This window comes from Lissotriton helveticus, chromosome 10 (genome assembly GCF_964261635.1).
Source record: "Lissotriton helveticus chromosome 10, aLisHel1.1, whole genome shotgun sequence".
NCBI lineage: Eukaryota > Metazoa > Chordata > Amphibia > Caudata > Salamandridae > Lissotriton > Lissotriton helveticus.
This window is the reverse complement of record NC_136071.1, coordinates 748,042,863-748,068,585: the sequence shown is the minus strand read 5'-3', so window position 1 is coordinate 748,068,585 and position 25,723 is coordinate 748,042,863. Positions and strand designations below refer to the sequence as shown.

Here is a 25,723-nt window from a genome sequence, read left to right as displayed (position 1 = left end):
AGGGGACGCTTTCGAGAATGGGGTCCAAGACCTAGCAGACAAGCGTCCGATTTGCAAGGTGTCCCAGGGCCATTTCAGTGGACCAGGCCCAAAAAGAAAAGAGCCTGCCGCCATTTTGAGAGTCCTGTGGCAGCCGCCTATCGCTGCACCGCAAGAGTGGGCGCAACTCAGCTGAATTGCGGCTTTTGACACAGTGGACCAAAAGCGGACGGAATGGCAACTGAAACGGTAAAGGGGCGCCCCACTACAACAGACGAGACTCCACCTGGAGAGGCCCGTTCACGCCGCCTCCCCCCCCCCCCCCCCCCCCGGGGCGCCCCACGCCGTTCTTCGGAGCAGCATTGTAGGATACCAAAACCAGTGCGGCAACTTACTGGACATCACCTTGGTGCCATCGTTCTGCTGCCTTGGAACTATTCGCACAACAGTTTGCTACTGATGACCCACCCCCCGCGACGCCCCACGCCGGATGCCGAAATCAGTGCGGCACCCAGGCAACATCACCTGGGTGCCGTCCAGAAATCTGGACGTTGTGCTGCGTTGGGACTATTCGCACAGCCGACCCCTACTTCGTTGTTTTTCCCTAAAAATGTTTATATGTTTTTACTGTTTTTGTTTTGTTGTATATATTTATAAGTTATTAAAGTTTTATAATCTTACTACTTTGTTGGAGTGCTATATATTTTTAATGTGACACATAATTGTAAAAACTTTGATGTACAAAGAGTCATCCCTGGAATCTTCCGCTTCAGGCTCGGTCCCCTCCCCAATCGCAATACAGGATGGTTTTCAGATAGTAGGAACGCGTGTGCTGGGACGGATCTCATCGAGTGTGGGCCTTGATCTACTATAACTCCTTTGAAGAGGGGTGATTCTTTACAGCTGGGGCCATAAACTACATCTGCAGGGCTTGCTGATAGCCTAGGACCGGCCTGGACAATTGGACACAGAGGAAAAGGAGTGTCAGAGGGTGCGGTAGTGAATAGGGCGAAAGGGAGGTGTCGGGCGGGCACAGGGTGTGATTCTCAGGGAAGAGCAGCGCAGATGGGGGGAGGTTTATTACCCATGCATAAGACAGAGAACGAGGGTGACCAGTGCCTGGGGGAGATGCTTGCGAGGGTGGGGAGCCATGCTAAGGATCGACAGCGTGCAGAGAGTGGGTCTGGTCAAGTCATCTAAAATGGCTGCCGTGCACAACAAAAGTGTGGCATTTGAAAAAAGGCAAGATGGCGCAGACAATGGTTTTCAACACTTCCTGATTTCCTTCGAATCGAACGTTAACAGACGTTGGGGCATATTACCAAAAGTAAGCGATATTTATCCCTAACGATGCTTAGCAACGAATTTTTTACCGCTAAGCATCGTCAGAAATTATCGCAGATAAACCTTGCTATTATCAAGGTTTATCGCAAATGCCATAAAAAACGACCGCAATGCATTAATATCGCTGAAAACTCAGCGATATTCATGCATTACCGAGCTAATGCTCTTAGCCATGTTATCCACCTCCCATTGGATAACATGGCTAAGAACTGCTCAGGGCAGGTGGTAGCTTTTGGAGATATTCGCGCTTAGCGCGAATATCTCCAAAAGTTGGTAATAGGAGATAGCGATGTTAGCGACTGTTTCCAGTCGCTAACATCTTGGCATGCCCACTTTGCATGTCATTAGTGATAAATATCACTGACATGCAAAGTGGGGCCCAAGATGGTCACTATCTCCTACTAGCGGTCGCTAACTGGTGTTAGCAACAGCTAGGTAATACAGAGATAATTTTATCTCCGCGAAGCGGAGCGCTGTTACAGATATATATCTTTTTTTGAACGTTAATTTCTCAAAATCCACTGAAGCACATATATTGAGACCTAGCAAAGGCACATCGAGCTACCAGTCACTACAATTTTGCCAAGTTTCGTGCAAATCCATTCAGCCGTTCGATTATTATTATTATTATTTTTTTTTGCCCCGCGGGGCCCTTTTAAAACCTCCACATCAAACCTAGGGGGTCAGGGAGGATCTACTATGCCCCCTTATGGTAATTTGCCCCTTCGCTTTGGCCTCCTCTTGTCTCTCGATCCTACCGAGAGACAAGATGCCGGCCGCTACGGACTGTTTGGAATGTTTACAGACGCCGGAGAACCAATCAGCTTCGCAAAGCTCTGTTACGCGAAAAGTACGCGAAGCGGAGCGCTGTTACAGATATATATCTTTTTTTGAACGTTAATTTCTCAAAATCCACTGGAGCACATATATTGAGACCTAGCAAAGGCACATCGGGCTACCAGTCCCTACAATTTTGCCAAGTTTTGTGCAAATCCATTCAGCCGTTCGATTATTATTATTATTTTTTTTTTTGCCCCGCGGGGCCCTTTTAAAACCTCCACATCAAACCTAGAGGGTCAGGGAGGATCTACTATGCCCCCTTATGGTCATTTGCCCCTTCGCTTTGGCCTCCTCTTGTCTCTCGATCCTACCGAGAGACAAGATGGCAGCCGCTACGGACTGTTTGGAATGTTTACAGACGCCGGAGAACCAATCAGCTTCGCTTCACAAAGCTCCGTAACGCGTAAAGTCCGCGAACCGGAGCGCTGCCTGGTCCGCTGTTACAGATATATATCTTTTTTTGAACGTTAATTTCTCAAAATCCACTGGAGCACATATATTGAGACCTAGCAAAGGCACATCGGGCTACCAGTCCCTACAATTTTGCCAAGTTTCGTGCAAATCCATTCAGCCGTTCGGGCTAAAAGTGAGGCCAACCGCCCTATGGAAAACTCAATGTTAAAAACACGTTTTGGGACCCCCCTTTTTTCTCGGCCCCCCCTTGACGAACCCCCCCCAAATTTTCAGGGGCTGCTCAGAAACAAAATGTTCCATTTTCCTGAAAATTTCAGCCAATTCCGTCCACAAACGCCAAAGTTATTAGACATAGAATTTTCAAAAATCCCATAGAGAAAAAATCCTAACTATATATACCTACTGGCGACCGCCAGTAGGTAATATATATATATATATGTGTATATGTATATTCATTCACTGGAAAAAACAAAAGTTAAAGTAACGTTACAGTTAGCTGAATTTCTCAATGACATCGCAAACGTTTTGAACTAAAACAAAAATGTAGAAGTTCAGCAGTTGTAGTAAGTAGCACTAACTATAACTTGCGCCCCTGCCATGCACAGCTTATGACCTCTCATATGCCATCACTCATGACTCAGTTCAGTTTCAGTTCTTAAGCTTTATTCGATTATTCATAAAAACAATCATAAAAGCATACAGATTAAATGACATAAGAATTGTTACAAAAAAAAAGTTTTAAGATACAAAAAGTTGGTACAACTCAGATAGGGGCAATACCATGCACATAGCAGCAACTAAATTAGACTGGCACAATATTAAAAAAACAAACTTTTTCTAACAGATACTGATTTTAAAATGAAGGTTGCGGTAAAAAAACAAATATCTGGGGTGGCAAGAGCAAAAAGAAAACTCATGGCATTAACAGTTGTAAACACAGAGTATTTCTTAAACAATGGTTTGAGGTAACAAATAGGAAGATGCTTATACAGTGGGCATATTAGCATAAAGTGCAACATGCTTTGTTTAGTGGTTCCATCACACGGACAAGGAGTGGAGTTATAGATTTTCATCCTCGGGAATGCCACCAGGTTATGTACAATGCCTAATCTCAGCCTTGTAAGTACGTACTGATGAGACTGTCTAGTGATAACTTTTAAATGCATAGGCATGCCATACCCTTCCTCCTTGTTGGAAAAATAGTAAACATGTGTTGAATAGTGGCTACATTGTTCTTTACGCATATTATGTTTATGCCCCAAGAAAACTCTTTTGATCTCCTGCTTCGATAAATCAATAACACATGAGGGGTCACCGTGGACATCCAGGTCAAAAAATTCCTTAAAAGATGTTAAGACATAGTTTAACCACGGGATCTGACGGGCGTTATCCAGGCGTAGACCGTCTTGAATTATTCGCCTGGTAAAACCTGTTTCATCTTTGGACCAAATGGACCTCTAAGCCATAAGGGGTCTCAGTAGTGTTAGGTCGGTTAAATAATCCAGCCCTACCTCTTTGTGGATCAGTTCGGTAGAAGCCGAGGGTGGGAGGCAAAGGAGTCTCTTGAGAAATATATTTTCAGGAACTTGCAGGTCCCCTTGGGTCCAGTGTCCCCAAACCCCTGAGCCGTAAAGGGCAATTGAAGCACACCTGTGCCGATAGACATTCAACATGTCAGGGATGCGACGACTGCCTAGTTTGGCAGCAAAACGAAATATACCAGAGGAACCCTTGCCCATCTTAGCCTTAACATTGAGTAGTTCCGGGGCCCAAGACCCACTATTGCTAAAGGTTATACCCAGATAACTAAAATTGTTCACAACCTCAATTCGATTTACTTTAAAACAAAATGATTTAAGTTGGTTCACCTTTTTCCCGCATGCCATGATAAAAGTTTTAGAGTTATTAATTTTTAATTTCTTCCCCTGTATAAAATATTAAAAATGGTTCATGAGTTTCTGGAGACCTATGGGGGTTCTTGAAAGTAAAACCGTGTGGTCTGCATATAGCAGTACCGGGATTGGTTGTCCCTCGCCTTGGGGAGCGTCAGCTTGGACATTCTTCAGGTCGGACTCCATGGAGTTTATAAAAAGGGAGAAAAGTAGAGATCACCATGTTACTACACATGTTACTGTTGACTAAAAATATCAGAAAATTGCGGAACACTTTGATTTGGCTGTGTGAATGCTGCACTTGTCACTTGGATGTTGTTGGTTTGCGAGCTTATGTTCGCATTGATACAAAATATGCTCATGGTTGTCATTTATATATGAATGGATAGCGGCCAGCCTCCGGGTTGTAGGCGTGACGCTGTGTAATCCTGACAGTGCTGAATAAATGTTTTGCAAAAAAAAAAAAAAAAAGGGAGAAAAGTAGCGGGGCCAAGACACAACCCTGCCTAATGCCAGATTTGACCCTAATCTTCCTCGTGCATTCCCCCCCATATCCATAGCGAATCTGGGCAGATAGTTTGCTATAAAGTCTGGCCAGGAAGTGGATTATCGCGGCCGGTGCTCCCATTTCGAGTAGGGTTGACCACAACAGAGTATGGTCGACCAGATCAAAGGCACTAGAGAGGTCTGCAAAACAAAGGAATAAAGAACCCTGTTTAGCTTTGGTGTATTTTCCTATAAGAAGATCTAAATTAATACACTGCTCAATAGTGCCGAGGCCCTTCCTAAAACCGTATTGGGAGACCGCAAAGATATTGTTGACTTCAGCCCATTCCTCCAGACGTAGCAATAGAACCCTGCTCATGATTTTTAACGAGAAATCCAGGAGGGAGATAGGGCGGTAGTTCTTGGCCTCTCCTCTATCTCCCTTCTTATAAATTGGCAGGATTATAGATTCACTCCAGGTAGAGGGAGTAGTATCATTAACGGCAGCATTAAACACCTGGGTCAGTAGGGGGCTCCAGAGCGCCAGGTCAGTTTTGTATAGGTCGACCGGAACGCCGTCCGGTCCTGGAGCCTTCCCCCCTTTGCTGTTTTGGATAGCTTTGTCTACTTCTTGGAGTGTAATCCCCAGGGGTTGAATAAATCTGGTAGTATTAGCACAAAGACTATCCTGAACCTCACAGGCTGGGTCAAAAATTCCTGTAAAGTATTGGACCCAGCTATCCTCACTAACCTGGGCTGTTAAAACTGTCAATTCCTCCTTTTGGAGGAAAGGGCTGTTGACAGTACTCCAGAATAACTTACTGTCCCGCAGTTCTGCCGCCTTTGTCAAGTCCTCCCAGGCTTGTTCCCTGAGTTCCTGTTTCCTACGGTTCAACTGAAGTTTATAGGTAGCCCTGAGAAGTGTTACAGCATCCCTATCTCTAGGGTGGTTGGACAGTGCCCTCTTAAGATCTTGTAACGAGGACGTACAGGCTCTGTCAAACCATCCTAGGGTGACCCGCTTGGTTATACCCTTAGAGGTGGTGAGGGACTTTTTAATTATATCGCCGAGTATCTCGAAATCGGCAATAATGCATCTTGGGGCGGCACCAACTTCAAGACAACGGAGCAACACTTCAGAGCCTGCTCCCACAATTTTCCGTAGCAGTTTATCGGAGTTGTCCCCACACCATTTAATCCGAATACCATTTTGCCTGCAAGGGGTAATCTCATCAACAATCCTACCATTAAGACTGGTCATAGGACCCCAGATGAGAATTGACGTAGTAATGGCATTGTGATCGCTTATTCCAAAATCCACGATGATGGGGACCGTACAGAAAGGGGCAATATGTGCCGATATCAACAGGTGGTCAATGACGGAGGCTGAATTCCTTCCAATGAACGTCGGAGCAATATTACCCTCATTATCCATAGCAGGTTGGTGGATGACCAGGTCAAAATTTAACAGGAGGGTGTTAAGGGAGTCACCATAGGAGGTGTGGGTAAAATGAGCCAGATTCTCCCCATTATCCCCGTCATACCCACATGCATTAGTATACGAATAGGGACAAGTTCGAATATTAAAATCAGATGATGTCACATGACTTATGGATGTCTCTACAGATTTTGATTACAGCTGACTCAAGGTCATCTACAACAAGGGTACTCGTAGGGTCGAACATGTTGTTGTAGTGATTAATTAACAGAGTATCCCGACCCCCTCTGTGTTCCAGCCTAAGTATTTGTGAATGTGAACCTACAGTGGAATGGGATCTCACGCGTACCGGAAAGTGCACAGACAGTAAAATTACCAGACCACCTTTTTGCCCTACCCAATAGGGATTCTTGCACTAAGCAATTGTATGACACAAAGCCGTCAAAATGGATATCTGTCGTGGACCAGGTCTCCTGTAAGCAGAGGATGTCAAACCCGGAGATGGATTCCCTCCAGCCCAGGGATGACATCCTCTGCCGCCAACCGGAAATATTCCAGCTCGCGATTTTAAAACCTGGGAGACTAGGTACCGGTACAGACTCTACCACTGCATGGGTATTTAGGGGTACTGTAGTTGGTAACGGCTCCTCTGACATATCCAAAGCGATTAGGGGATGGTAGGTGTCCGCTATATCATTTTGTAAAGAATGTTCCAAGGGCAGCCTTTTAGATGTTATGGTGGTTCGCAAGCACTCATCTGAGCGCATTAGATTAGACACAGCTACTCCATCCAATAAACCATTAACCATCTCAGGTGGCGAAAATCTTGAGTCAAATGTTGGGGATAGTCAGTCAACTCCCTCTAGACTGTCTAGACAACTATACCGGTTAATATCACAGAAGGGGGTGAAATGGGGCAGCATAGCCGGTCTAGCATCATATCATCTTTGCCTGCCCCTCCGTTCAACTCTTGTCCAGTCATCCCTACCTCTACCATGGGTTATATAGTTAGGTGGGAAGAAGAAGGGCACTGGGAGTGTCTGGATGGTGGAGTCAAAGGCCCTATTAAAACCCGCACAAATATGTGACACAGTTCTAGGGTCTCTGAAACTGACCGTTATACAATCCCCGTTAATGGACTTGACCGTCTTACCTAACCAGGGCACCCTTCTTACCATAATGATTTTGTTGTGAAGATGGGGCGGAAGAGGTCTATTCCAGTTGAGCCACTTAACAACTTTACCTTTCAGGGAACTGAAGGTTTCTGTTTCTCCTGTCTCCAGGGTGGGGGCTCCAGCTAACACTACCATATAACGTTTTGCTTCAGGTGGAAGGTCTGGCAAACGTGGTCTAAGGGCTCTAGGTGCTTTAGACGGGGAGGCTTGTGTGCCATCAACCGGTAGACCATATGTATTAATATTACATGGTTGCGGCCCAGATATATGTGGCGGTGCTACATTATTAACCTGGTTGGAATCTTGGTGGGCTACAAGGGGGCCTACGGGAGGACAGGTAGGGTGTTGGGCCTCTTTAACTTGTAGGGGGCCAGAAATGGTAGGGGTGGTTTGCAGGGTACTCAGGCTACTGGTTTTGTTGGAGTTGGCTAAAATAGTAGCTGTGGCTTTCTCTATAATAGATAATCTGAGTTCTATCCTTTCCATTTTGGCCTCTAAGGGGAATAGGATCGATTTTAGAAGGGCACCCAGACTTTCAATAGAAACCTCGCTACTAGGCAGGGTTTGTATTGAATTCATAGGAAGGGGGTGGGGTCATGTTGTAACTTTGCTGTTTTTGAATTTCTACCAGATTTCTTGTTATACGACCTTTTGCGTTTAGAGGTAGCCCCTTCCTTAACCCCTTGTGACATTGTATTATTAACGATATCGTCGGGTTCAGAAACAATGGATACATTATTAATATCGAGAACTAAATTGGTTCCAGGGAGTATTTCGTTTATCAAAATGTCCAGGTCCACTGGAGCCGGATTGTCAGCTTCAAGTAGGGGTGCTTGGTCAACCACAACCGTGGTAGCAATATCAGCAGGTCTTTCGGTGTTTTGGCATTAGCTATTGACCCCAGAGAGGATCTCTTAAAAGCCAACAGTTCTTTGGACAAACGTTTCTCAAGGATATTAATTTCAGTATCTATGATGGTATTCGCTCTGATGAGAAATTTTTCCATACCTCCGGCAGCAGATCCTCCAACAAGCGAGGACTTACTCCTCGTTTCGCAACCAGCCATAAGAGCCCAGTGAAGCGTGCAGGTGGTTGGGAAAGAAGTAAGAGGGGGGGCCCGGTCCGGTCACAAACGGGCACAAACGGGCCCACCCTTCGCCCGGCGCACACCCGCGCGCGTCCCGCGTGCGCATGGGTGTGTAAGGCTAAATAGAGGGTGGAGATAGGGAGAGGCGGAGCAGGAAGAGGAGCCAGGTGCGGCCGGTCACTCCCTGCAAAGCAGCCTGGCCCTCGCAGTCCCGCTAGCAACAGCACTCCTCTGCCCCAAGATCGCGTTGCACCACAAAGATCCCGGAGTCGGCAAACAGCTCCACAGAGTCCAGAGCCTCGAGCGGCTCCCGCGGAGCGGGGGCCGCGAGGCGCTAAGTAGTTGGGAGAGGCGGGCGGGAAGAGGAGCCAGGTGCGGCCGGTCACTCGCCGCAATGCAGCCTGGCCCTCGCAGTCCCGCTAGCAACAGCACTCTTCTGCCCCAAGATCGCGTTGCTCCACAAAGATCCCGGAGTCGGCAAACAGCTCCACAGAGTCCAGAGCCTCGAGCGGCTCCCACGGAGAGGGGGCCGCGAGGCGCCAAGTAGTTGGGAGAGGCGGGGCGGGAAGAGGAGCCAGGTGCGGCCAGTCACTCGCCGCAAAGCAGCCTGGCCCTCGCAGTCCCGCTAGCAACAGTACTCCTCTGCCCCAAGATCGGGTTGCTCCACAAAGATCCCGGAGTCGGCAAACAGCTCCACAGAGTCCAGAGCCTCGAGCGGCACCCCTCATGACTCATTCTATGACATCATTGATATCATCCAAGCTGTGTTTTCACACACAATGCTTTATAAGTTGCTATAGCTTTACACGTAGCTTAGTTCACATTACTAATCAACCTCAGATATATGGCAAACGCTCTTTGAGTACAGTGTGCAAACTATATACAACTGTTGGGAGAAATCCAAAATGGTGAATGTCAATTCTAAAACAAATGTTCTACCACGGACAGATTGTATCTTTATCAAACCCCATTGACAAAATGTAGAGTGAGATACCCTTGTACTTGGAAAAGGAATGGGTAACCTGCGCAAATACTCATTTCACACTAGTTCACCTGGCCCTACACTATATAGTGACTCCTAAGGATTCCGGCCTAAAAAGTTTGGAAAAGGAAATTTGTTGTTTTGAATGTTTATCAAACCCCAGACACACACCAAACCTACATTAAGACATGAAGTTGATTGAGTTCTGTAATGCGTGTTTACTCAATGAAGAGAGTTTATTCTATATCACACTGTTTGCAAACAGTGAGACATTCATGAGAAATACACCAGAGAGTATTCAGAAGATGCAACTGTTAAAACATTCTGTTTGTTCAAAATAACCAAGATCTCAGAGTGCTAAAGACCATACTACCTGCACCCTTCACTCTATGGTTAAAACTTTATAGATGGCCCTTCTTCTGAAGCAAAACGAGCATGGGTACTTAGTTGACTACCTGGTGCACACACACTTTCATGTTAAGTATAAATTCTCATGTTCACACAGTTCTCTTGAATAACTCAAGGCTGTTTGCAGAAGTTAGCATCTACGATGTAGAATCTTTCTCCTGTTGCAAACTTTTTCTGCAGAACTAAAATGTTGTGTGGAGCATAATGAATGCAAGTCAACTGTCACTTACACACAGAGTTACTCTTAAATACAAACATTTATAACATTTTCCATAACTGTGCACAGCTATGGTTCATTAGGAGCACATGTTTTGTAAACACATACACCCATTAGATGCACCCAAGCTGTACAAAAGTAGTAGAATTAATATGGTGGTTACTTACCACTATGGAAGCTATAAAACAAATTCACAAACTCATTGGACAATGTCATCAATAATGTCCTAGACCATTTTCCTTAGGTATGTCATAAGTGAGGTTCTAAGCTGTGCATAGTGGGGGCACAAGTTAAAGTTCTTGCTGCTAACTATAACTGGTGAATTTCTGTGTGCTTTTTTTTTTCTTTTGTTCAAAACATTAAAGGTACTCTAAACGTTGGCTTTTTCATTGAGTTTCTAAGATTTTTTTTTTTTTATATCAAAAACCTGTTTCATTACACCTTACTATAACGTTGTGATAACCTTTGTTTTTTGTCAGTTCATTTCTAAGGGGTTTTTTCGTTTTTAAAGGTAATTCCTGATTTTTTTTATTGTATGTATGGTAGAATGACTTAACAATAGATGTGTTCTGACATTATTTTAGTAAAATGTTTTTTATTGTATCAAAGCAGGATATGGTTCACAGTTTGCAAAATGTTTGTAAAATATGTGTGAGCATTAAACCGATAAATATTCATTATTTTGCTCAATTATTGTAACTCTATCAATACATGTCACCAGCAATCTTTTTTGAGCTCTCATTACTCTTACAATGACTGGTGTGCGTAATAGTGTGTGAAGAGGAACTAGCTTCCCCTTTCAGACCTCTCTCTGATGGGTGTGTGTACTAGGGTGTAGGAAGGGACTGCCCTCTCCCTTTAGACCTCTCGCTCAGATGACGGTTGTGCATAGGTGGGTTTGTGTGAGGACTGGCCTCTGACGGGACCTCTATATGGAATAAGAGATGTGCATAGTAGGGTGTGAGAATGGACTGGGCTTTCCTTTTAGACCTTTCTTAGATGATGTGTGTTCATATTAGGGTCTCTGCTGAGACCTCTGTCTGTACGATAAGTGTGCATAGTAGGGTGTGGGGAGGGGCTGACCTCTCCTTTGAGACCTTCCTGTCAGATGACTGGTATACATAGTAGGGTGTGCGCATGGTCCTCTCACTCAGATGGTGAGTGTGCGTAGTAGTGAATAGGGAGGGACTGGCCTTTCCATTCTGACCTCACTTTCAGATGACCGATGTGCGTAGGGTGTGGGAAGAGCCTTAACTCTACACACAATTCTTGCCAAACCGAGGGGTGTACATCGTAGACTTCGATAAACACCATCTCAGTAAAACTCCTTCCTATAGAAAATAGTGTGCATACCAGGCTGTATTCAAACATCTACTCCTTCCTACTTTTCCCCATCCAGTGGGAGTCTCACAAGATAGTAAAAAAAAAATTTGAAAATCATTAACCGTCTAATCCCCACAGTACTGACCTTTTACACACTTTCTCTAAAAAATTAGGACCACAATATGGATTCCTACTAATAGTGTATTGAGAACTCATCTAAACCTTTTTACTATTCACGATCCTGCGAGAGTCCCACGAGATCGTAAATATTACTTATAAACAATGTACATTTTTCTTCTCAGAAGTTATCCCTTGGACACCTCCTTTCTAAACTTAGTGGGTGCAGCATGTCTTTATGCTGCCCCCTTATATAGCTTTTTTTATTATTTCCACAACATCTCTATTTTTCAGAGCAAACGGTGATTGCGGCCATTTCATTGCTGACATTCCAACAATCACCCAGTCATTTCTGACATTCTAATAATTATCCAATCAAAGGGCTCGCGAGACTTGCTGGAGCCTTTCGCTTGTGCAAGAGCGTGAAGGCTCATTGGAAAAACAGGTCGCTCGACCAGTCACAGGGTTCCATTTTTGATTTTTCGCTATTGTAAGTGGCTCGCGGGTGTCTTGTGAGCCCAACTGCCAAAATATACAGTTATTTTTTCTCCTTAATATCTCAAACAACTTGAACGGATTTACACCAAATCACAAAGGGCACAATCTGCAGACTAACCTCTAGCTTCTTTCCAAATTTGGTGTAATTTTGTTCTGATGATTTTGCTAAAACCGTTCTTAAAGAAATCTATGGAAAATGAATGGGGATTATACATTTTGGGACCCGCTTCTTCTTTTTTTTTTTTTTTTTTTTTTTTCCTCTCTGCCCCTACTGGACGCATCGCTCAGACTTTCCAGGAAGGAGCTGAGGTGGATGACCATTTTGATTTGGGGAAAGTTCTGTGATTCGTCAAATGGGGCCAAAGGTACAGAGGAAAACCTTCATCATACAAATTCAAAAGACATCAAGTAATCGTTTGGGCTACATTGATAATACCTTAATGTTTTGTATCAGCAAATGGATTAAATGACCGCACCTTAGAACCCTAGGCACCAATTTTGGCGGGTCTCTTTATCAGTCACTAATCTGGTGAGTATCTGTAATGTTTACGTGGATACATCATCAATATCATCATCGTCAATATTATCCATATTGTAAAATTCTAATGGATACTTCTAACCACAGATTCCTCAACTTTTAATTGACCCCCAGGTGCCAGACTGTATCCGGAAGCTTTCCCAGTAATTCTCCTGCACGCTGCTAGGTGGCACCATGCATGCAGTTCTGTGCTAGCCTCTTACCCGCCTCACCCAGAAGTGACATAGTGAAGCTGCTATAAGCCACACCCCTGCATGCTGATGCCTTTTTCTTTCTTTCTAGGACTTCCAACCCACAATGTGGCACTCCACTCCCGCATTTGTCTACCTTATGATGATTTTTCTAATATTAACCAAAATAATTCAAGCCATGCCGTGATTGCAGAAAACAGATGTTGTTAACGGACCCGCACAAAGTGTGACTCTGATGTTTAAGTTCAGGGTGCGACTCAGTCATGAGACAAATAAAAGTTCATGCTCAAAAAAGTTATCTGGGAATGGAAGGCAAAGCATTATATCACCAAACGTAAGTCGAGACCCTCTAATAAGTTTGCTCCAGGTTGCGGTCTCACTCCTGCTGAATTCTTGTTCAAAGTTCTCCGGTAAGAACAAATCTAAGTCAAATTGCATACAGAAAAAAGCAAATGCAGGACTCCACCCCATCTCGCCACTCCATGTGCAAAAAGGCATGAGGGCTTCAGATTGTGAGTGCTCAAGCATGGAGCTCATCCTGGTGTGCCCTGGGTTTTCCTGGATTATTGGCGATTCAACCGCAAATCAAGGCCTTCAAAAAGGCCATGCTGTCGATCTTCGACTCATTTCCAGCTCCCTGTGCCGCACCATCAGACCCCAAGGTTCCGCGGTTAACAAGAGTGGGCCATTTCTGGTGCCGACTGATCCCTTAGAGCCTATTCTGGAACCAGTGCCGACTCTGGTGCAGATACCAGTGCTTAATTTGGGCATATTATTTCATTTGGCGCCCACCTGCACTGCTGGTTGGGTACCATCACCTATTTTCCCTCAACTGGAAAGAAGAAGAAAGACCATGGCCCAAAATCACTCATGATGGGATAAGAAAGGTATGGAAAAAAATCTGCAAAAGAGAGGCAGGGAATGTCTGGTGGTGAATTGAGGAGGGATGAGGTTAGGCCAAGACTACGCAGCCTTGATATTTGACACACAAAACTTTGATAGTGCTGCCCGTGAGATTCTGAGCAAAGTTTTGGGCCCAGTCACTTACTCTTTCACAAATTGAGCACTGACCAGCGCCTACTCCATCTGGACTTGCTCCAGACTGCCACATCTTGACGCCAGTGCTGACGTTGCCTGCGCCAGAAGGGGATCTGATTCTGATCCTGGTACCTGATCCCGAACAGACTTCAGCCCTATCTCTACAGATGCTGCACTACAAAATCATTGAAGTGCAGCTATTCGTTCTATAGCCTGAATCTAAAGAAGATTTCTATCTTCAGATTCCCCAGGCATCAGACGGGATCATGAGTAGTACTACTTTGCACCGATAGATGACGTCATTCGACTCCGCGTTGTCCCGATAAAGGCGCCACCCCAGCATGCTGACGTAATTTCTTTTCGCACCAGTCAGCGCGGCTCTGGAGAAGAGCTACCTCCCAGTCAGTTTTTGACTGACCTTTTGTCGAACAATTTTTGAGACATTCTCTCCTAGTATGGCAGTGACGTCTCCGAGAAAAGCTGGTATCTGAAAGAGACAATTAGTTATAGATTCCTTACCTGTAGAATTACCCCCAGGCGTCAGACTGGATCCAGAGAATGTTTCCTCCGTATTACCTCTGCGCGTCGAAAGGTGGCATCGGTCAGCTCCACGTTCTTTGTTGGCGTTGTGGTTGCCTAGATGACCCTGCGGTAGCTACTTAGTCGCCGCCCTCGCGAGCTGACGTCAGTTCTTTCTTTTTCTGTGCCAGCCAGAGCAGATTAGGATTGAGCAGTACCTCCAGTCACTTTTTTACTGACTTTGCCTACTTTTGTCGACACCGTTTTTGAGTCTTCAACTCCTGGTGCACCTCAAGGATGCCCGGTTTCAATGCTTGCAGTTCCTGCCGAAAGCTGATGTCTGTGATGGATCCGCACCGTTTGTGCCGGTTGTGCCTGGAACACGACCACGATCCCAAGTCATGTTCTGACTGCCAGACCATGAATCCAAGTCTTTGGGGAGCGATCCCGAAAGCTTCTTGAGGCCCGGCAGTGAGCTTAGTGACTTTCGAGGTTGCGCAACCACCACCACTCGTCTACGCACTCCTTGGGTAAGTCGAAGCACAAGAAGAAGTCTAAGAAGTAGTGTCGCTCTTCAACTACTGCCCACCTGTCGGCCCACAATGAGGGATGGGGTTGGTGCTGCATACGGAGCCTGAAAGAGTCTGCACTGAGTTTCCCTCCCTTTCTGGGAACCAGAGCGACCCCTGCCCAGCTTTGAAGTTTCTACGAAGCGATGCATGCCATCTTTGGACAGCCTAACTCTGCTGGCGCACCCTCGGGCCCTGCGGACTTGGCTGGGGGCCCTGGGCCTTCAACACAAGCTGCTTCAGCCCCGGCACCGCTGGGTCCACTTGGATCTAGGCCTGGATCCTGATCGGCGCCGGTCGACCTCATAACACCTCCACTGGCCTCGATTCAACCAGCACCACACTTGCCTCCATCCCGACGTGGGCACAGAGGCGGACCTACATGAACCGATGCTGGATCCGGCCCAGACAGGTACTTTTGTACCCCTGTTCCACCCTGGTTCTTTTATGCCAGATTGGCAACCAGAGGAGGGTAAAGAGAACTGGGAGGGGTCTGGAGACTCTTTAACTGACCAGTTTGAGTATGATCAGGACTGGAGAGAGGAGCTGGGGTATGACAGTGGTCTGGACACCTCCCCAAACGTTGGTTTGCTGTCTCCTCCTACTGTGGCTACAGAGGAGGGAGCTTCTTACTCTGTGGTGTTGCGTAGGGCAGCCGAAGCTCTCAACCTCGAGCTACCTAGGGTGGCAGTCAGGACTAACCTCCTGACAGAGGTGCTTCAACCAGCAGTGAGCTCTTCGGAGTTTCTTCTGCTGTTTAATGAAGCCCTAACTGACATCCTTTTTGGCACCTGGTCCAGGCCCATCACAGGGGCTCCTGTGGATAGGATGATTGCCCGACGCCACCGCCCGGCCACGGGCGGCCCCACTTTACTCTCCCAACACGTCAATTGCAGTGGTGGCTAACGAACCAGGATTGGGTCAACGGCAGATCCTTCTCCCTTACCCAACCGGAGTACGCAGTGGTGGCGGATACATCACTTCTAGGGTGGGGCAGCCACATGGGAGAGGCAGAGGGCAGAGGTCTCTGGTCTCCGGCGGAGTCTGGGTTCCACATCAACCTTCGGGTGATCCGTCTTGGACTGAAAGCATTCCTTCCCTCTATCCGGGGAAGAGTAGTGCAGGTGTTCACGGACAACACCACCGCCATGTGGTACTGCAACAAACAGGGTGGGGTGGGGTCGTTGACCCTATATCAAGAGGCTCTCTGTCTCTGGACATTGCTGGAATATCAGGGCATATCACTGCTAGTTAAACACCTGGCAGGTTCACTTAACACAAGGGCAAACAAACTCAGACACAAGTGCATGATTGATCACAAATGGAGTCTTCACTCTGAGGTGGTGCAAGGTCTCTTTCAGCAATGGGAGAGCCTTAGTTAGATCTATTCATCACCGAAGAGAACGTGCAATGTCAGCAATTCAGCACGTTGGAATTTCCAAGGCGGCATTCTATATGCCTTTCCGCCTATACCTCTTCTGCCCAGAGTGCTGAAGAAAATCAAGTGCAACCGGAACAAAGTCGTTCTTGTGGCTCCGGATTGGGCACGAAGAGTCTGGTATCCTGAGTTGTTACACATGGCCATCGATCCTCCTATCTCACTGCCTCTTCATGAGGATCTTCTGTAGCAGCAGCAGGGGACTGTCCTCCCCGAATCTGTCCAGTCTCCACCTCTTTGCGGTAAGATTGAACATCGACAGTTGACAGTATTTGACCTTCCTCCCGAGGTCTGTGATGTTATCTTGGCAGCCAGGTGCCCCTCCACTAGGACAGTATATGCCTGCAGATGAAACACATTTGTGGCATGGTGCACAGCAATGGTTGTGGATCTCCTTTCTTCCCCTCTTTCTGTGTTTCTCTTGTTCCTCCTGTCTTGGACCAGCAGGGCTCTGCTCTGGGCACTCTGAAGGGCTACCGCTCAGCCATTTCAGCCTTTCTTAGCTTCCTGATCAGCCTTCTCTTTTCAAGTCCCCTTAAGCGTCATGCATGGTTAAGTACCACTGCTTATCAAGGGATGTCCAGGCTTCTCTCATGGACATGCCCTTTGGTTTCTCCCGTCTTTTCGGAGACATGGCGGACTCCGTGCTGAAGCGCTTCAAGTACACAGCAGAGCTACAATGTGGCGAGGGCGCGGTACCCACAGACCTTGTGGGTCAGGTAGCCTGAAGTCTGGCCTGTCCACCACCCTCCTCTTTATTTTGCCCTCGACAATCCTGGGCATCTTGTGAGAGACCCGGTAAGCTATCATCCGCACCACTGGAGGTTGAAAACATCCAACCGCGGGGGTCTCCGGATTGTCCGAAAGGGCTACTCCCTTCTCTTTGTTACTTCCTCTCCACCCATGCCACCCACTTGCGACAGGCTGACTACCACATCTCCTTACTCTATCAGAAAGTGGTGGCTCTATTTGCTAAGGAAAGAGAGGGGGCCAGCATCAGAAGTAGGTTGTGGATGCTATTCCCGCTGCTTTCTGGTGGCCAAGAAGGATGGGGGCACCCTCTCAAATTCTTCCTGAAAAAGGAGAAATTCAAAATGCTCGCTTGCTCAAGTCCTAGCGTTTAACTTGGATATATACTTACACATTCCTATTCTGCCTGCCCACAGATGTTACCTGCAGTTCACTGTGTGCCCTTTGCAATTTCAGTTCATTGTGAACCTGACCAAAACCCCTTGGTGTTCATCATGGTGCTGGCAGTGATTGCGGCTCATCTTTAGAGATCAGGCCAGTCTTCCCCTTTCTGGAAGACTGGCAGTTAAAAATGGGTCCCCCCCCCCCCAGGCAGTCATCCCCCCACCTCCTGACTGCGGCAGACCTACGGCAATCACTGAGTTTCACTATAAACTTGCTGAAGTCGCACCTGATTCTTTCTCACAAACTCCCTTTCATCTGAGCTGTTCTGGACGCAGTGCAGTGTCAGGCTTATCCCTCAAACGGCGAGACCAGGATATTTATTTTATTTATTTAGGATTTGTAGTGCACATAGCTGACCCAGTGACGGGGCGTCCCAGCGCCACCAAAGACGTGTGTCCCGGTGGGAGGAAGATTAAGAATTAAACAGGGAAAAGCCAGGTCTTTATGGTTTTACGGAAAGCAAGGTGGTTCTGGATGGCTCTGATGGAAACAGTGAGCGAGTTCCAGAGTTTCGCAGTCTTGAACGACCACTGGCTCTTGCTTTCAAACTCGAGAAATGCTGACCAGCGCTTGGTCAGCAGATTTCAAGGAACGCCGCGGCACATAGAGCTCTAGCAAATTGGCCAGCCCTAAAGGTGCCTGAAGAGTCAGGATCCTGTGCGACACACAGAGAGACTTGAACTGAATGCGCTTTTCAACAGGCAGCCAATGCAGTTTAGGAAGCACATGAGCAACCGAACAGGATTTCGGAAGTGCCACCAAGATGCGAGCTGCTGCGTTCTGTACTCTCTGCAGACGCCTAATGCTGGACTTATTGGCGCCCAGATAGAGGGAGTTACCATAGTCCAGTCTAGAAAGAATTGTCGCCTGGACTATGGTTTGACACACCTTGGGAGGAAAGAAACCCAACAAAGGTTTCAAACCTCGCAGAAGCCCAAAGCAGCCCCTTGCCACCACTTTCGATTGGATGTCAAACGTCATGCCGCTGTCGAACGACACGCCCAGGTTCTTCACAGCCTCCTTGGGCACAGGGGCGGGTTTAAGACGATCCGGCCAACATTGCTCGGACCACAACTCCCGGTCCTTCCCAAACAAAAGGACCTCCGACTTACTGGCGTTCAACTGCAAGCTGGTTGCCGCCATCCAGTCCGCAACCACTAAAAGGTCCTCTTTAAACTTGTCTAGGTTGGCACTGCATATTCAAGGTATGATACTGATGTTTCAGCCTCAATTCTGGATTTAGGTGAAACTGATTCTGAAGCTGCTGGGCCTCAAGTCTTTCTGTTGTTTGCTTGTCACTCATGACCACTGACATATGCAAGCTCTGCAGTGAGACGTAAAGTTCCAATGGGTACAACATCAGGGGAATCTCTCTCTGACATGGTCAATATCTGCAGTGGTGGCTGAGGAACCGCGATTGAGCAGCAGATCCTTTTCCCAACCAGATCTGCCAGTAGTTACAGATGACTCATTCCTGGCATGGGCGGCCACCTAGGAGAGGTGGAGATTAGAGGCCTCCTGTTTCCGATGGAATCTGTACTCGTTATTAAATTATTGCAGCTCCGAGCGATCCGACTGGCATTACAAGCTTTTCTACCCTCTATCAAGGGAAGGCTTCTGCAGGTGTTCACCGAAAACACCACCCCCATGTGGTACTGCAACAAACTGGGCAGGGTTGGGTCATGGACCCTTTCTCAAGAGGCCTGCACCTCTGGACGTGGCTGGAACGTCGACATTTTCCTGGTGGTTCAACACCTGGTTGGATTTCTGAACGGAAGAGCGGACAAACTCAGCTGAAGATGCCTGGTGGAAAATGAATGGCGTTTCCAGGTGGTGCAAGGTCTCTTTCAACAGTGGGGAGAGCCTTTTTTTTTGTTTAGTTTTTTGATAGGTTTGCCACTGCTGAGAACGCGCAATGCCAGCAGTTCTGCATGTTGGAGTTTCCAAGACTCTTTTAATTTAAAGTGGAGCTGAGGCTTACTGTATGCCTTTCCACCTATGCCACTCTTACCCAGTGTTCTCAAGAAGAACTGGGCTGGGCTTGGAGAGTCTGGTATTCCTAGATGTTGAGCTTGGCCAGCGGTCCCCCGATTAGGCTACCTCTTCCCACAGGATCTTCTGTCGCAGCAGCAGGAGAGGGTTCTCTACTTGACACTGCCAACGCTCCGCCTTCATGTGTAGAGAGTGAGCAGCAACAGTTAATAGCTTTTGAACTTCCACCCGAAGTGTATAATGTTATTTTGGCAGCTCTGCTCCCCTCCACCAAGACATTATGCACCTGCAAGTTTGTGGCATGGTCAGCAATCAGACCGTTTCACCCACAATCTTGCCTCCCTTTCCCAAGTTTTTATTTAACCTTACCCTAGCCCAGTAGTGCTCAGCATTGGGTACGTTAAAGGGTTATCTATCGGCCATCACTGCTTGCCTGTGTCTGCCAGATCGTCCTTCACTCTTCAAGTCCCCTATTGTAAATAGGTTCCTTAAAGGTCAACAATTTCTACAATATTCATTTATTTTAAATCCCTTAGTTATGGCCCGATTGGGACCCTAACTTGGTTCTCTCTTTCCTTGTGTGCTCCCTTTCAGCCACTAAATACCTGCCCTATGTGATAGAGACTTCGAGCCACAGATTCCTTACCCTTGAATTTCCCAGGCATCAGTCTGGATCCAGAAGCTTTTTTGAGCAGTACCCCTGCAGGCTGGTAGGTAACGTCTATTGGCTCTGCATCCGTCATCTGCACCAGTGATGCAGTACCTATATAGTGCCACCCAGGCACGGTGATGTCAGATAATTTTTTGCCTTACCAGCCAGCGCTGATCTGGAGAAAAGTTACCCCTCTGTCATTTTTTTAAAGGTATTATGCAAATTTTTCTTGACTGATTTTTTTATTTTTTTTATTTTAGGTTTCCTACTGGTATGTCAAGGATTTCGTCACATAGGGCAGGTTTTAAGCCCTGCGGAGACAGTCACTGGGCATGTCAGTGACTGATCCTCACCATTGTCTGTCTGTTGTCCCTGGACATGACCATGACACAAAGCTGTGCTCCAATTGCCAGGCCATGGTGCCAAGGGCTTTGAGGGAGTGGTCCCTGAAGCTGATAGCAGCCCTGCCCCCGATTCTGCGGAAGTCGAGGTACCAGTTGAGAGGAAGGTCCCGGGATCATTCACGAAGTTTGAAGTACTCTTCATCCGATTTTAGACATCAGAGGCCTGGTTTTTCTGAGCATGTACCTGGGTTGGCTTCCCCGCCTTCCCGAGGAGCTGGAGTGACCCCAGCTCTGCGTCTCATATTTGGGCCGAATGACCCCATTGAGGATCCTTCGGGCCCGCATGGTTGGCGGGTGGCCCCATTGGGCTCCACATCAGCTGCTTTGGCTCCGGTGGGCTTCCATGGATCCGATAATGGATCCTGATCAGCGTCCGTCGTACCACTTCGACCTTCCCAGACACCGGCCCCATTATCATCCCCAAATCCAACACGGAGCCAGAGCCCTATTCCTACGGGATAGGCCTCGAAAGCAGAAAGAGGGTTCGCTGGACCATCTAGTATACCAACAATGAGAGCTCCAAATGGGCTGGTCTGAGGAACTGGGGGAAGTCGGAGTACTGGTTACCTCTCCAGATCCGAGCATGCTTTCTCCCCCTTACCATGGCAACAGAGGAGGGAGCTCTTTATGCTACTGTGGTGTGGAGAGCGGCTGAGGTCCTTGAACTTCAGCTGTCCTCAGTGGCTGTCTCCTCTACAGAACCCCTACTCCCATTCAATGAGACACTCACTGATGTCCTTCTTGGAACCTGGTCCAAATCCAGCACAGGGGTACCTGTGAATCGGACTATTGCCTGTCTCCACTGCTCCACTCCTGGAGACTTAGTGCCTCACCCAACTCTTTACCCCGGAGAGCTTGGTGGTCTAAGCATCCAATTCCCAGGGCGCATTTCCTACTGCACCCGCGGACAGGGAATTCAAGAGGCCGGACTCCTTGTAGAAGAAAATATTTTTTTCGCCAACCTTGTGTTGTCTGTAAACACGGCATGCTTATAGGGCCACTATTCTCATATGCTGCGGGATGAAGATGCCCAAGTGCTGCCGTAGGTCCTAGAGGAGGCACAGGCCATCCTCTCCCAAACTGTTGCAGACAGGAAAGGTGTAGTAAGGTTCATGATCTGTTGTGGTCCGGACATTTGCTGGGCAGAGCAGTTTCCTCAACGGTCGCACTGGCTGGCTGAGAACGACTGGCTTCTCTAGGGATGTCCAAGCTTCCCTTATGGACATACCCTTCGATGGCACTCGTCTCTTCAACGACAAGGCAGACTCTGCACGGGAGCGATTTAAGGACTCGCAGGCTACAGCCAAGTCCTTGGGCCTCTCCGCTACTCCAGGTCCTCCCCATTCTGCCTTTTGCATCTTCGGAAGGAGTTTTCAATTGCGCCACGCATATCCCAGCCACAGAGCCGTGCAAGCTTCCCAGCCTCTGCGTGGACTATGGTGCGGTTCCTACCTGCCCTGCCCAGTGGGTTGGGTAGGAAGCGGTCTGGTCCAGCCAATCCCACCCCTCCCTTCCCCCCCCCCAGCAGCTGCACCCTCCAAAACTTCCTTATCTGGCCCATCTGGTAGACATTTAGCCGCAGATTACTTACTTTACATTTCCCAGGTGACAGACTAGATTGGGAAGGTTTTTCTTCTAGCAATACTCTTGCGCACCAGTTGGTGGCATTGGTCATCTCGGCCATTGAGAGGCCCACATCACCCATGTAGGCACAACCTCGGCGCAGTGAAGTCAGTTCTTTTCTTTATACGTCTGTCAGTCAGCGCAGATCCATGAAGAGAGCTACCCTCTGTCATTTTTGACAGAATTCTTTCAATGTTTTGTCGAACATTTTTTTAGTGTCTAGGTTTTTCTGACCTGTCCAACAAGACCTCTCGATTCAAACAGTGCAGCGCCTGCCACCGTGTCATATTGGTAATAAATCCACACTTTTTTGTCTTTGGTGCCTAGAGTGTGACCACCACTCAGTCGTTCTCCAACTGCCAGGTCATGGCTCAGAAAGCTTTGAAGGAGCTGTCCCTAAAGCTGCTTGTGGCCCGGCACAGTCGTTCGACCCGAAGGTCTCATTCACGGTCCCGGTCGAGAGGAATATGTGGGCAGCGCTCTGGGAGCCCTAAGTCTTCCTCGTCTCACTTGAAGTCCTCGAGTCAGTCAGTCCGTCAGGTAAGAAGCACAAAAAACACAAGAGGCTTTGACCTCTTCCCGTCCATCTGCCGACTCTATACGAGTCTCAGCGCTCTAGGTCTGGGTTGGCTCCGTGCTTCCTTGCTTTTGCCACAGTGACCCCCGCCCTGCTCAAAACATTTTATGATGCCATGTGCCTTATATTTGGGCTGCCTGACCCTTCCTGCGCACCTTTGGGCCCGGTGGGCTCAGAGAGGGAGCTCCAGGTTCTGTGTCTGTGGCTCCAGGCCTCTGACTCCCATGGATCCAGACCGACGCTGTTTGTGTCACTGCAACCTTCCCAGCACAGAGACTCCCACCAATATTTAGTATTTTTTGATCACTTGGCAATCAGTTTTATCTTCCTTTATTGTGAATAGTTCTCATTCTCATGTTTCAACTTCGGTTGTTAGAATAGTCATCCATATTGCATGTTTTTTTTTATTCTTATTACTCAGTGTTTTTATTGTTAAGCATATCTTGTCAGACAATGTGATGGCCCAGACCAGGGTGATTTATGAGAAGCTTGGAGAATTTCAAATAATTGTTAGCTCTAGAATGGAAATAAAGCAAATGTCCGAATGTAATAAAGTGTCATGGAAAATTTGAATGGGGTATTACAACTTTGTAACTGCAGATTATATGAACTGCTTACATTAAATATGACATTCTGTCAGTTGATAGAATGTATGGTTTACATTTTGTGCCCCTTATTCCTGCTAGTAATCAGCGTGTGCCTCTATTCTTTTTTTAGGCGTCAACCAGTTTTTGTATGGAATATCTGATGAAATGAGACAGAAGCACCGGGAACAGGTTTTTCAAGTCAGCCATGAGTCTGTGGCTAAAGTCGCTAATAAGTGAGTTATTTTGTGCTAAATAATCTGTATAACCGCCTTCTCTTAATACTGTGAATTATTTCTCAAATTCATATAGGCCTTTGTGTAAGTTTTGTTAAATTGTCCACTATAATGTAGTTAGCGGTGAATATGGTGTTCCAGAAAGCTTGGGAGCTTCTAATATATGCCTGCTGCTGAAAGAAATGCCAGGCCTATTTGGGGAAAAAAGATGTGGGTGAAAAGATTTTAGCTGAATTCGTAAGTGATTTCTAGGAATTGATTGAATGTTATATTAGTCACATGTAAAGCACTCAATGGAAGTGGGTGGAGGAGGATCAGAATCAAGTGGAGGAAGATGCTGAGGAGGAGGTGGGTGATCAGGAGGTTCAGGAGTATGATGATGATCATGAAGAGGAGGAGGAGCAGGAGGAGGTGGGGGATCAGGATCTTACATTTGAATATGTTCAAATGTCTTGTTTCCCCAAAAAATATTTTGATAAAAACACATTGTTGCATATTGCAAACCTGCAAAATTGAGGAAACTTATTTTACTAATAACAAAATGGCACTTTGTCCTCTGATTAGGCTCGAGTTCATGATTAAGGCCTAGAAATAAACTACTGATGAACACATGCAAAAATGCTTTAAAAATAGAGCTTGCCAGTCTTGCCTTGGAATGTTCATAATTTTTATGCCATCATTACTTTAGTGGAATTTCTCTATCATGCACTGCACAAATGGGAATTGTGGGTGACAACCTTGCAGTGTTGATTCTTCCCTTTTTCAGAAGTGAAACCAAATAAGGATACCTACAATGGGAAGAGTTTTCACCTGTTAAATTATATATTGAAATGTAAACTCCCAACGTCTTTTATATGCCGCCGACCCTCTTTTAGGAAACTGTATAGTGTTTTAAAAGAACTCTGCCATGACTGTGTGTTTGCTCGTTCCCCAGAACATACAGTAATACATTGACAATTCTAAATTAATCCTACTATGTGGAAATCTAAATGCCGTGCCTTTTACCATGAAGAACATACATTTCTCCAGAAGTGTAGAGCTTTGATTATAAAAAATGTCTTGCCCAAATCATACAGAAATATCGGTTCCTTGTCTGTGGATGCCTGTGTGAAGTTTGCTTCACTCCACCCTTTTTTCCCCATGAGGGTCTCTCTCACAGCATTTAACTGCACTGTGTGGTAGGGGCATGTAATGTATTAGGCTGCAGAAACTATATTCTACAGCTATATTTTTTTTCAATATTGTTAAAGTTGAGTAAGGTTTCTTGATGGTTTAAATGCCTCCTTTATATGAATGAGCAATAGTGTCTGTCTTAAGAGGTGTTATTCTTTTGTGTTGATTTTTCAAAAGATGAAAGAGTATTTACATAAAACACCTCTCTGCACAAAGGCAACACTGAACAAAATGTATCCACAAAATTCTTATTGCATATTAGTGTTTTTTGCAAGAAAGTGATATTGGTTACCTGCACCTTGTGGAAACAAGCTGTGAACAACACTTTCTGATAGACTTCTTACCGCACATTCCTCACGTTTGAACATTCCCTAGGCGTCCAACTGGATTTGAAACATTTTGCAGTAAGTCTGCACGCTGGTAGGTGGTGTAGATTGGCTCCATGTCTTTACCGTCAATGTCGCAAATGATGTGTGCAGTGCCTGTATAGGCGCTACCCTGGCGCGCTAACATCAGTTCCTTTTTTAGCATACCAAAGCATTGATCCGGAGAGCTACCTCAGTCACTTTTTGAATTTTTTTGTTGACTTTTTTTTTTAACAATTTTACTCCCAGTGTGCTTAGGAACATGTCCTCGAACACACCCACAGCCTTGTAGGGAATGTCCCAGACAGATGTCTGTTTCTGTTCATCACTTGGTCTGTGTGGTTTCAGGGATCTGGTTACTACTCTAGGGCCTGCACTCTGACTGTTGGTCAATGCCCCCAAGGCGATCCAGGAGAGAGCCACTAAGCTC

The 25,723-nt window shown here is 46.6% G+C and overlaps 1 protein-coding gene across 2 annotated transcripts in view; it reads left to right on the top strand.

The window, feature by feature from the left end:
- Positions 1 to 25,723, top strand: part of PITRM1 (pitrilysin metallopeptidase 1) — a 434,374-nt gene that overhangs the window by 352,482 nt on the left and 56,169 nt on the right. For both annotated transcript variants that reach the window (XM_078663309.1, XM_078663308.1), the window contains one exon: positions 23,653 to 23,755. In XM_078663309.1, the coding sequence (XP_078519435.1) occupies positions 23,653 to 23,755 (103 nt within the window). The remainder of the gene's footprint in view (positions 1 to 23,652; positions 23,756 to 25,723) is intronic.